At 43.0% G+C, this 13,514-nt stretch overlaps 1 protein-coding gene across 1 annotated transcript in view; it reads right to left on the reverse strand.

The window, feature by feature from the left end:
- Positions 1 to 1,660: 1,660 nt before the first annotated feature.
- The window catches only part of sptlc2a (serine palmitoyltransferase, long chain base subunit 2a), a 31,501-nt gene continuing 19,647 nt past the window's right edge, over positions 1,661 to 13,514 (reverse strand). The window contains exons 10-12 of the mRNA XM_058398995.1: positions 5,816 to 5,951; positions 5,099 to 5,228; positions 1,661 to 3,980 (exon numbers count right to left, since the gene is read on the reverse strand). Coding sequence (XP_058254978.1) covers positions 3,861 to 3,980; positions 5,099 to 5,228; positions 5,816 to 5,951 — 386 coding nt within the window. The 3' untranslated portion in view covers positions 1,661 to 3,860. The remainder of the gene's footprint in view (positions 3,981 to 5,098; positions 5,229 to 5,815; positions 5,952 to 13,514) is intronic.

Here is a 13,514-nt window from a genome sequence, read left to right on the forward strand (position 1 = left end):
AAATAAACAGATAAGTAAATAAATAAAACAAATAAATGGTTAAAATGCAAAATGTTATATTTATTTATTTAATTATATATATATATTATTATAATATTTCTTTTATTATTATTATTATTATTATTATTATTATTATTATTATTATTATAATTATTCCCCATTCAAACATGAATAAAAGCAAAATGTGATTTTGGGAAATATAACCAATCTGGCAACTAGACTACAAGTCCCCTGCGCCCATTCCTCATTGGTCAGTGTGGGACACCCAGTGACGTGCCCTCTGTTAGTGTGATGTCACACTATGTTGAGGAGGAGGAGGAGGAGAGCCCGAGCCGGAGCTCTTTAATGCACGAGCACACACACGGGAGCTGTGCAGAAGTAGGACAATAACAGTAATAGTGTGTGATGGCAAAGTGCGTCTGCTGGGATTTGTGTAAGTGGATTTCAGCGGCACTCGGTGTGACTCAGTGCAACTGAGGATTTGCAGAAATAAAGACTTGCAGCTGCAAAAAAGGGGGGGAAATCGGAATGAAAATCCACTTAAGTGCTTAGATTTCTAACGTCTCTACAGGGTAAAGGGTTTAGGGATTTAACACACACACACACACAAAGTGTGTAGTGATTTCAACACCTCGTTATCAAGTATGTTGATTTATATGAAGTTCTTTTCCTGGATGAAATAAAATAAAACATCATTTTATATGTCACACATTTCATTTGGACTTAAACATGACCATTTATTCTTATCATCAGCTTATGATGAGTGTTTCATCCTGGTCAGGGTCACAGTGGATCTGCAGGATATCCTGGGAATAGTGTGTATAAAGCCAAGATAATCCCAGGATAGGATGCTAGCTCATCTCAGCGCACCGTACAGACACTTAGAGTGGAATTGATTCCAGAGGCAAATTCTTAAGGTGAAAATGTGTATTGAAATTATTTTTCCCATCAGAAATAATGTAAATGCAGATAATCCGGTCCAGCCACCTAAAAATATTCCCAATACGAAGCGTATGTAAACTGTACGGCTGCTTACAAAGAACTGACCCAAGCCAAGCATTCCATGTCAAGGCTCCTCACAGGAAGTCGTGCCACCAAGCTTGGGATAAAATAGAACAGACCACCCACGCCCCCAATCTGTCAACAAAAAAACACACTTAGGTTGGCTTCTCTTGGCTTTCCACTGACGCCAACAAGTTTTGAACAGCTCCCAGATCCACGCGACATATCACCCAGTTCGGTTCGGATGCTGATGCAAAGTTTAATTCTTCATGCAAAAATTCGTAAGGAAGGACATCTGTATGCCGAGGTTCCACTGTATTCACACATAACGATCGGTGGGATTAACAAATGCACCTTTTAATGGAGTGGAGGAGCAAACCAGAGAACCTTGAGAGAAACCTGTAGAAACTCCTGGAGCTGTGATGCTATAGTGCTACCTGCTGTCATTTATCTGGCTCTGAAATATCCAGCATCTTGAAGAGGGGACACATGAGAACTTCCCGCCAATCACAATCCAGCTTTCCAGGATTCTGAAAAGTGCTCAAATGAGTCAGGTCATTTTTCTGGACAGAGAGCTGGTATGGTCCATGACTTTTTGATCTCAAGGACACAGTTGGGGAAAAGAGGAGGGAAAAAAACCAGACAGCACAACAAAACATAACAATATTCTTCATTTTATTATGTAATGTGGTTTTATATTTATACAACAGTTAAAGAACTCCTTTAAGCTCTGGTGTTTTACAGTGGATCTGTTTTTTTTTGTATTTGTTTTTATTTCATTTAAAGGACAAACAAGAAAACGAAGGCATCTAACCGACATTTAACGCTAGCTCTTTCGAAAAACGCAAAGACGCGGAAACGCATTACAGAACAGCGAAAGCGCTAAAGAGCGAATGGAATGAAAAGGTACAGGACGAGGCACGGAAGCACAGTGCGTTCATTTCAACATTTTTATAACTAGACAAAAAATAAAATAAAAAAAAGGTACGTGGAGGGGTTACGGATGAAGCTTTCTCATCAGTAGTATTCGCACCGAAAGCACAAACTGTGGACGTGTGCATTTTTTTTATTTTTATCCCCCCCCCCCCCAGGGAATTTCTGGAGCTGCCAGAGACGGGGGGGGGTTAACTTGTTTTTTGTGTGTGAAATAACAAAGAGAAGAAGATATCACACATAATAAATAAATATGTACAAATACGCACATAGAAGAGACTCACGTGAAGCACGTGTTAATAGCGAGGACACGAAAGAAAACAAAAAAAAAAAACAAAAAAACTTAAGACTTTCCCATAAACCTGACTTTTTGGTCATTTATGATATTATGATGTCACACTTTAACTTGGGAACGAGATCTTCTTCTTCTACTACTCGTCTACAAACCTCTCAGGGAATGAAATCCTACACAGACAGACGTCTCTGGACACTTTTATTTTATTTTTTAATCCTAGTGCAAATTTTGCTCGGAGTTTTGAATCCTCAGAAACGGCGATTTGATGGATGTGCACGAGCCGAGCTTTTTTCTCCCCCTCAGAAAACACAGACACCAACGTTGTGACTGATATCTTAGGAGGGAGAGAATAAAAAAAAATAAGTAAAGGAAAGTTTCTAAACACTAGAAGGATGACGGACACCAGACGACAGACGCTGCAATTTGAAATGTAAATATGTTTTAAAGGAAAAAAAAGCGAGAGAGAGTGTGTGTGAAAGAGACAGACAGACAGACAGTATATATGTGTGTGTGTGTGTGTTTGAGAGAGAGAGAGACAGTGAGAAAGACAAAGAAAAAGAGAGTGGGAGAGACAGAGACGGGGATGTGTGTGTGATAGAGAGAAAGAGAGAGAGATACAGTGTGTGTGTGTGTTTAGAGAGAGAGAGAGACGGGGATATGTGTGTGTGTGTGTGTGAGAGAGAGAGAGAGAGAGAGAGAGAGAGATACAGTGTGTGTGTGTGTGTTTAGAGAGAGAGAGAGAGAGAGCGAGAGAGAGAGTGTATGTGTATAGAGAGAGAGAGAGAGTGTCTGTGTGTGTGTGTGAGAGAGCAAGAGAGAGAGAGATACAGTGTGTGTGTGTGTTTAGAGAGAGAGAGTGTGTGTGTGTGTGTGTGTGTGTGTGAGAGAGCAAGAGAGAGAGAGATACAGTGTGTGTGTGTGTGTGTGTGTTTAGAGAGAGAGAGAGAGTGTCTGTGTGTGTGAGAGAGCAAGAGAGAGAGAGAGATACAGTGTGTGTGTGTGTGTGTGTGTGTGTGTTTAGAGAGAGAGAGATGGGGATATGTGTGTGTGTGAGAGAGAGAGAGAGATACAGTGTGTGTGTGTGTGTATTTAGAGAGAGAGAGAAAGGGAGAGAGAGTGTGTGTTTGTGTGTGAGTGAGATAGAGATAGAGAGAGAGAGAGAGAGAGAGAGAGAGGTGCTTTAACAAGCCCACGTCTCTGGGACTGATCATTCGTTCCTGCCGCCAGTCTGGTCTCACTTTATTCAGAAAGATGCTTTGTACGCGTGAAAGAGTGGCTTGAGGGTTACAGTTACATATGGCTTTAGCGAACACAATAAGCAATCCAAAGCGTCTTGTGGTTGGAGGCACAGCACTGAAGCTTTTTTTTCTTTTTTTCTAATAAATGCCACAATGAATTAAGGACAAGATCCTGAATGTCAAAGATGAGATGAGGACCAACAGAGGAAGAAAGACGGACGAAAAAAGAAAGAAAGTAGTGTAATAGGAGCTCCATGGGCTTAACAAAAACATGATGACATTTAACAAAGAGAGAGAGAGAGAGAGAGAGAGAGAGAGGTGTATTAAGTGGTTGAGTGAATGGTGTGGAAGGACAGAGAGCAGTGCACGTTTCTCTGGAGGCTGGAAAGCGGTCAGTCTTCACTCTCCTCGTATGTGGTCTCGTCGTAGGGCCGGTCGAGAGATGGGAGGGTTCTGTGGCGTGAGTATTTCACTTGCAGCAGGTCTCCCACCTCACTGATCGCACTCAGGGCCTACACACACACACACACACACACACACACAGGGTACATGTATGAACATAAACATGTTCATTTACCATGTGTCAAAAAAATTCTAGTCACATAATCTCTAGTCTCAACAACAAAGTGACCAGAGATCATTTCCTATTATAGCTAGGGACTTCCCTAGTGACCGGGGTGTCCAGAATATATTCAGTGAGTGATGAGAGTAGCTAAACAAATATTCCTGGTGCACATCGTTTATTATTAGTATTATTATTATATCATGCAGGAATATTGTCTGAACGAGGCTTTTCGAACCCTAAAGCTGCCCGAATCCACCCCGACCTCAGGTGACACGTGGAGGCGTGTAAAGGCCAGGAAGCTACACAAAAAAAAAAAACAACCCTCACACGTTCAAGAGGAGAGAAGTCATAAATGACAAACAGCAATAAAAAGGCGGAGTTAAGACATCACACTTTGGTACTCTGATATCCCTCTACATCCTGATGATGTCAGAGCTGAAATAAAACCCCGCCTCCATCCTGGACAGAGACGCTCGCCGACAAGATAAGCCGGTCACATCAAAGTTCCGGCCTGTTTTCTTTAGCGCCGAGGAGGAGAGGTGGAGGGTTTTTTTTCCAGCGCGCTTAAAATCAAGGGTCCTCAGGGAGGCAGATTAAGATGCTCTTTGATCTGCAGCCAGAGCAGCCCCCTGTGGCAGGCCCTTCTTATGTAAACCCGCGGACTGAGAGAGAGTCGAGAGAGAGAGCCGAGAGAGCTGACACTGTCGATTAATTTACGGCGCGGGACACTTTGAAGATGCAGCCTCGCATTCCTTTATCAGTGATTGCGTTCAAACAAAGAAAACACACACACACACACACACAGGCTCGAATTCTCGTTATGAGGTGTGTGTGTTTCCTGCAATGTTAAAAGTTCAGGAAGACCTCGACCTGCTTCAGGTGAACATTTCATGGAAAAGATTTTAAAACAGATATGTGGTGTTTTTATATATATGTATATATGTATATTATATATATATATTATATCTCTGTGATGAAACATAATTGACCCAAACAATACGGTGATGGACGACATTGTGGACCTCGCAGCTACCATTGTAGAAAACAGAAGGAGGTTTTCATTACCGTGTCCAGCGTTTCTTTGGTGTGAGCCGCAGACACGCAGAAGCGGGCTCTGGACTCGATGATGGGCGTGGCAGGGAACCCTACAACGACCACACCTATGTTCCTCTTCAGCATCTCCCGACCAAACGCCCTGGACACGACACAACACACACATTCAGAATGTCAAGAAAATCTTTGGTCATTTTGATGTCCCACACATCCTAACTAACTAACTAACTAACCTAGTAACTAGAGTTTGTTTTAAATCTGGTGATTAGCACATTGTTACATAAAATCAAGACACAACTGAACTGGGGTGTCATATCAAATACCCATAAACATCCCTTTAAAATTGTTTAAATTGTTTAAAAACACAGGATTGGGAATGTTCATATTCACTCACAAAAACACTTTGTCTTCCATGCTTGTTTTGTTTTTCCTGATTGGTTAAAGCTTGACGTCACTCAGCGCTTTGTAAACCTTTAGCATTGAAACTGCTGTGGCTAAATAAACGACAGCAGCTTTCCATAGAATTAGATAGAAAACACACGCTGGTGGTCGAGAGAGGAAAGACAAACAAACAAAAAAAACAAAGGCTAATTGTGAAAGCATCCTTAGAAGACACTGGCCTTTTGAAATGGGACTTTCTCCCTAGATGTTCATTATAGAATTAAACTCATGCAATCTACACTTCTAGAATTTTCTGGAGTGAATTTGCCTCAGACAGTGGGCGCTTACCCGATTTTGGCAGGCAGGTAGAGCATCAGAGGAACAACAGGTGAATCGTAGTTGCCGTAGATGATGAAGCCCATCTCTCTCAGCCGCCTTCGGAAGTAGTTTGTGTTTTCCGCCAGCCGCTGGATGCGATCCCGGCCTGGAATTTATATATATATATAAAAAAAAAGACATTTCAAAACACTAAAAAAAAAAACAAAAAAAAAACAGGGTGCTTGGCATTAATCTGCTTTTTCCACGGCCCTTTCATGCGATCAGACAATTAGAAAGTTACCAATCCACAGGACCCATTAGCGGAGTTAATAGGAAACCTGACCATCTGAGCTATAAACTTTATCATCGCACTGGAGCAGAAAGAGCGAAGCATCCAGTCGGCCCTGAACCATTAAAGCGGGAATATTTTATACCTGCTGATTTTATAGGCCTTCTTAAAATTTCCCCTGTGATGTCATTGCATCACGGACAGCAGTTCCTACTCATGTTCGCGGCATGAGGTTTTATCGCACTTGAGCACCGTGCAAGCCCGCGTGTCCTTGCCAGAGATGCTAATCAGCTTGCTACACGACACGACCTGCGAGCAACAGAAGAGCTCTTCATCTAACCCGAGACTGGCCGGCGAGGCAGTAAACAAACAACCGTTTTCGGAAATCAACAACATACCCGGAGCAGGATGGGTTCGAGTTCTCTCGTTTTGGAAAGAAGCAGGCTTGCTTTGTTATGTATTGCGAAAGGATTTGCGAGAGACTGCTGCGTGATCTGTTTGGAAAGGCTTGCGTTTCTGGAAAACAGGTCAAACTTTCCGTGCATGCCAAGGAATGGCAGTAAGGAATTTTGTCAATGTGTGGTGTCTCTTTCATGCCGGAAGCCGCATGAGGTCGATCTATCGGAAAGACGAGCATTTGATAGATCTGCTACAACGTGAGGTCCAGGGTCGGAAGCGTTCACCCTGAGTAAGTTCTCAGAGGTGACTTGATCCTCCAGAGGTTTTACCCTGAGGCAGATTTCACTTTACAGAAAGAAGCGTTGTTTGTATTCTCTTTTGAAAGCAGTTTTGTTGGTAAACGATGGAACAAGCCAGGCAGACTTGCGAGTGCATGTTGGGTGGGTTGTATCTGAAGAGCGCTTGCGAAAGGAGACTTGCCTCACTGTGAAATCGGAGTTCACATAAACTGGTTACTGACAGATAAAGCAATCTGTTCGAGTCATGACCGGGTCACTTGCTTTGTGGTAATGAAACAAAGTCCCAATGATGCGGAAACTTAAACACTTGGTTTACGCATCCTCTGTGCTCACTCTTATCCCAGGGTGCGTTTCAAGGTAGAACAAGAAGGAGGCGGCTTTGTTCCAGCACAGCGAAATATTTTTCTTTGCATATCCCAGCATCAGAAGTTCAGAAGTTGGGGTCAGAGCAGGGGATCAGAGCCATGATACAATTCCCCTGGAGCACAGAGGGTTAAGGGCCTTGCTCAAGTGCCCAGCAGCTGGGTGGTGCTGGGGCTTGAACACCCAGACCTTCCAATCAGTAAGCCAGAGCCTAAAGTCTTGAGCCACGAGTGCACCTGGAAAACCCAGGTGGAACCTGGAAAACCCAGCTGGAAGAACCAATCCATATTTCCATCAGCATTGAGAGAGATCAATGTCATCTTGTAAATAACTGTCATTAGGTCTTCTTAGTCTTAGCATTAGCAGTTTAACTCCTATTCATTTTTTCCTTGCAGTTACTGAAAAAAAGGTTGGTATTTCCTTAGAGTTCCGGTCCATGACACACATGGAAAGATTGTCAAACAAGAGCTAAAGCTTTCAGATTGTGCAGTGGTGAAAGGTCTCCAAAAATTCTTTGTGGATGCATCACAATGCTTCTCTAAAACCAGATCATGCAGTGGTCTCAAACAAATTCTTTCTCCATAAATCATCCTCCGAAACGAGCCCTCAAATTCATCTGCTCGGAACAAACTGTTGATATTTCAGAGATTGTTTGTTTATAGCAGATTTCTGCCTCGGATAATCTCTCTCCATTCAATCGGAGTTGGATGCAGCTTCAAAAACCTCTGGAGATAAACCTCCTCTGGACTGCTCATGTCTTTTTTGGCACTTTTGTAAATAAAATGGCAGCTGAAATCCTGAATTTCATCGGTTCCTGGGCTCAGAACCGAACCTGATTTGGCTGGCTGAGAATTTCCTGATCCGTTCTGCCGAATCAGATTGTTCAAGTGTCCGTGCAAAGGTCACGGTCAAGGCATGGCTTGATGGAAACCGGACATCTGCTCTGATCGAGATCAGAGATACGTTCAAACCAGCAGCTATTACTGCTGACAGCCACGGGTCAGGACGTGATTATGACCTTTTCCATGTCCAGTTCCTTGGAGAGCCCTTAATTAATGGCGATGTTTGCGCCAAAGAAAGTCGCTACCCAAACTGTGTCAAACAAAAAGAGCATCTGAAAGCAATAAGGTTTGGAGAGGAACTTAAACTGCTGGACTTCCAGCCTTTGAATGGGCAAGCAGGTCCGCCAGGAGGTGGGGGTTGGAGGGGGGGTATACTGGCCTCTCTAAAGTAAATCTTTCTGGGGTACCCTTTCAACAACTAGTTTCACAGCACACACCCCCCAATAACTCCTTCCAGACACCGGGCTGCAGGATTTGAAGTGAGGGAAGGGCCGAGAGAGCCCGAAAGAGCTTCCAGATGTGGGGGGCCGCTTCCCCCTGTTTTCTTTTACCCCCCCTCAGAAAAAAGTCAGTTCCTCTGCACTTCCTTTTCATCTAAAGGGGCGAGATAAGTACAAACATCCATGTGAAGTTCAGGGTCTCTGGAACAGGGCAATGCGGAGCTTTGGAGCAGCTTCCAGGATTCTCAGCATTCCGTTATTTGGAACCACGATGAACTCACCAGCGAGAGTGGACCATTATCTCTGCGAGAGCGAAGCAGTTCACAGCCGTACAGCTCATTCACAACTCATCATGCGGAAGATTAATGAGCCTGGACGGAACATCGGATACGATTCTATATAAAGCATGCGAAATCTATGCTTGACCTATTTTTCACACGGGCCGATCGTGGACGCTTAGCTCTTTCGAATTCGGTTTCCTAGTGATTGTTTGGGTTTCACATAAAAATCTGATTACAGAACAAATAATAAAGTGTACATCTCTCTCTGACAATGAGGGGCAAACATACTCGCACACCTAAAACACATGTTATCCAGGCTGGTCAACATCTTCTGACAAAGATGGATGCCTAATGCATATTAAGTCCCCCTTGTACACACATAGGGGCAAATAGGCGCCACAGTGACCCTCAGATATACCGATTCCCAATACACAGTAACAATGAGAGAGGACAGCTTAGTGACCAGGGTAAAAGTGGTACGTTCCTTGATGTAGGAAGCTAAAAAATATATTTAATATAATTTGCAAAACTCCAAGTACAGCTTCCAGCACCGTTCTTCACCGAGACTTTTCGGGGAGCATCTGTAAAATGAGCCCAGAATTCCTTCAACAGCTGTTGGCTCCTTAATCCTGACCTCGTTCCTTAGTGAACCGGTCTCGACCCCCGCACCAAATACTAGCACGTTTACTTTAACGACGGAATCAAACAACGGCCGAGTGCCCGAAAATTACGCGAGCTCCACGCGGCTTTGAGGCTGGCGCCCAAAGCAAACCTGACACCTGTGTAACAGCGGGGTTAACGGTGCACACAGAGACGCGAAAGCACATTTACAGCTGACGGCAAATTGACTCTGAGTATCTCAGCCGCTTTGAAAGTGTTATTCAACCAGGAGCGGAGCGTGACCTGCTGAGCAGAACCAATAGCGACGACTCCTCCGAAGAGCACACACAGATCACAGGAGTGACATAGAGGTGTGTTGGTTTAGGAATAATAGATAGGTTTAATAAAAATGTTTGGATAACCTTTCACAACCTAGCAAAAAGATCTGAGCCTTTAGCATGAATCTGTCTTCAGAATAAGGGAAGATACGTTAAATAATTTTAGACTTCCTGGTTAATTTGATTCGTTGTTATAGGTGACAGCTTTAAAAATTTGACAAATAAAAATATAATTGAAGACGACAAAGTTTTAGTGAATTTTAAACGTTTCAGAGGTTGATTTTCAGTTTTTCTGACGCATTGCCACTCAAATGATGACTCAAATAACAAAGAAAGGAAGAAATAATCAAAATAGGACAAATAGGAATTAGCCCTTAACACTGCCTGCATATGCTAATCCATCTAGATCTTAAATAAGAACCTTTACAGTAACAACGTTTACACACCCAGAAACATATCCATAAAGATAAATAATTTTCTTTAAGTTTACGGCGAGGTTAAATATTAGCGGTAGTATAATGAAGACTTTGGGACGAGGCCGGATAACGATTCAGCAGAACCTAAAGAAGTGTGCGTTCCCAGGAGGATATCTACCTCGCTGACCTCCTGTTGATTAGTTTTCTTTGAGCTGCCACCTCCTCCAGCTCTAAGCACACACTCGGCCAATTGTTCCTCGTGCCTCCACACGTAATCTTTCACAGATGCTCCGAAAGAAGTTAATCTGTAATGATGTCATTAGTTAATCTGCAACCTGCTCTTTTGCTGTTAAACTGCAATACCGCCGCAGTTCAGCCAGAAAATTCGGAGAGGAACTGAAAAACGAGCATTTACAGCCATTAGCTACGTTAGCACACATTACATAATTCATAGTCAGAACCTACAGTACGCCCCCTAGAGCTAGTTTTGAGCATGTTATTTAATTAACTGCACATTTTAAACCAAATTCAAAAAGACTATAAGACTTTTTTTAATTCAGGGACGCTTGTTGATATGTTTCTCCATCCAGATGTGTTAGATAGAGATGAAATTTCATGATGAAATGCTGGAGTATTCCTTTAACCAGGACAGCGAACTCTCGTGTGCATGCAGCTGAACCTGTTAGACATGCTTCTTAGAAAATCCGTCAATCAGCAGGTGAGAGAGAAGAGGCCAAGTCACAGGGGTTTCGGCGTGATCTGCTCCGGATCAGGAGAACCCGCTCACGGTCGCGTGGAACAAAAGGCTTTTGTGGAACCCACATGTGCATGAGAGATGGGTAAAGCCTCCTATAAACTGGCCTACTTTTGCTCACACTGGTCACAGTGAACATTATTGAGGCCTGCCGAGCCTGGAGGGCCTGTTTGTTGTAGCTGCCGGGCGTGATTGAGTGGCGCGGGAGAAGAAGCCGCCGTTTGGAAAGTCCAATCAAAGAGCCGGATCGGGGCCGAGCTGCGTGTGGGTAATTGTTAACACATTTTTGGAGTTTAAACTCCGAGCTAAATATTTTACCTGGACGCCGCCTGTACATCTGTAGAAGCAATCAGTCTTATTTCACGAGCAGTGAGAAATTGTACGAAACAAAACATAAGGAAAAAAACCTCTTCGCTCTTTGAAAAGTCTGATTTGGATCCAAGTGTATGTGCGGCATCTTGAGCAAATAAACGTCTTGAGGGCTGTATTTGCATCGTAAAAGAAAAACAGCCGCTAAAGCAGTTAAAAGAATGGGAAATGTTGACAGTGCGTGCAGTTTAGTCATGCCTTATCACGTGAGTGTTTCTCATCCAAAAAAATGAACTGATCCTCCTGTTTGTCTTTTTACGACAAAAGGTTTCAAAACTTGCTATGAGTGACGTTTTAACCCCATGCTTTTTAACCTCCCTTGTAAATTAGCATGTTTTCTTCATTGATTTGGCACCAAAACTACCAGTTTAGCATCACAGTAATCATCTCAGGCAGGATTAAATGTGTGTGTAAGATTTCTCTGTTCTCATTGGTCAGAAAGTGTGGTGTTTTTTTCTTTTTAACAATTTCCTTAGTAACCACATGGGGACAATAGGAGCTTAATCAATCTATAAACGGGTTTAAAAAAAAAAAAAACACCCATAATTGCTAATATGAAAAGAAGGAATATTTATTCAAAATGTACCGGAAAAAAGGAGGAGTCTCCAGCGTCAGTGCTTACAGTGTAACAGGAACTGGAACAGAGAGTTTACACTTCTCTGTAACATGATGTGTGATGTGGTAGCTTAGAGGGTAAGGTGTTGGACTACTGCTTAGAAGGTTGTGAGCTCGAATCCGAGTCCAACAAGCTGGGCCCCTGAGCAAGGCCCTTAACCCTGAATTGCTCAGTTGTATGAAATGAAATAAACTGTAAGCCGCTCTGGGTAAGGGCGTCTGCCAAATGTTGTAAATGATCGCATTAAGCTCATAAGAGGGGGGATAAAAGACGGCTCGACTGCAATATTGTAGCGGCGAGAACATGAAGTGTTCTTTTAAAGTGAAAGAAGGACGTGCCTTTAATAGGAAAACAAACAACTTCCTGACTCAGCTTCATCGTGCCACTCCATTGTTGATTATTTTACCAAAACAGGACGATACGGAGTACGTTCCATCTTCTTCGTCTCGAAACAGAACTCAATCCTTTCACGTCAGACGTAGCTCTTGCGATCGGTTCCGTGTGGAGAAAATCGAAACGTCGTGTAGCGCTGCGTCACTGCCTCACTCTTCCTATACGACGGATTACAGGCCCTTTATTCCCCCCGTTGTAGTTGTTTTTTTTTCTCCCCCGCTGGCTCACGTCTGTATTCGTTTCACACGCTGAAGCTGCAGATAGGAACTGATCCAAGATGTGGAAGCAATCCGAACAAAGCTCCGAGTGTGTGTGTGCAGTGGTGTGGAAACTCTGGCACTCCAGGTAAACAGCTTTCACAGAAACACCGAACTCGACACTATTGGAAGTTCTTTTGGGGGGATTTTTGATTGATGACACTGTTAATGCTTTATGTCTTCCTTTAATGCTACAACATTGTGCAGTATTTGAGGTAAAAACACACGTAACGGCGGTACACAGGGTCTAGTGCTTGGTTAGTCCTGCCCCCTGGTGGCACACAGGATCAGGCACACGTCAGAGACATCACAGAGGCATCATGGGTATTTCCCAAAATTGTTCCTAATTCTAATTAATGGTTCAGAGAGACCCCAAAAAAACTTGTCTAAGGATTTAAACATTCCATGTCATGCATTTCTAGGAAAATAAATCAACAGGATGGTGTGATGATGTTATATTCCTCTTAAACCCAAGCGCTTAACACTGGAGGTTTCATCTGTTCATTTTAAAAGGAAAATCGACAAACAGAATTTTCTAATCTGTTTACATGGAGCATCAGCCGCGCTGGCAAGTATCTGTGAACGAGCTGTTGCTATGGATACAACAACGTTTTAGATCGAGTGGATTAAAGCTTACACACCTGTAAATTATGGCTGCGTTTCTGTCAGAGCTGCTGTTACAGAAAACTAATCAACACCTTCTGATCAATCAAAAGAGAGAATCCAACAGAAAAAAAATGGACGAGAAGTGTTCTAGAAATGTGAAACTCTCGTTCTCAAGAGTACTGGAACTTTTTAGTTCATCATAAGGTTGTAAGTGTACTGGGATAACGAAGGAGGAACTGGTCTAGGAACTGCGTAGTTCTTTCTTTCTTTTATATACTGGAACCGCATAGTTCTCCTTCTTTCATGAACCAGAACACAAAAGGTTCTGAATTGACTGGGACTGCAAAAGAGGAACCTGTCCCGGAAGCATGAAGTTCTCATTCTGTAGGATACTGGAACTGCATCGTTCTGGTTCATAAAGTACTGGAACCCTTAAGTTCATCGAAAAGTTCTGAATATGTTTGGAA

The sequence above is a fragment of the Hemibagrus wyckioides genome, linkage group LG09, assembly GCF_019097595.1.
Source record: "Hemibagrus wyckioides isolate EC202008001 linkage group LG09, SWU_Hwy_1.0, whole genome shotgun sequence".
Taxonomy (NCBI): domain Eukaryota; kingdom Metazoa; phylum Chordata; class Actinopteri; order Siluriformes; family Bagridae; genus Hemibagrus; species Hemibagrus wyckioides.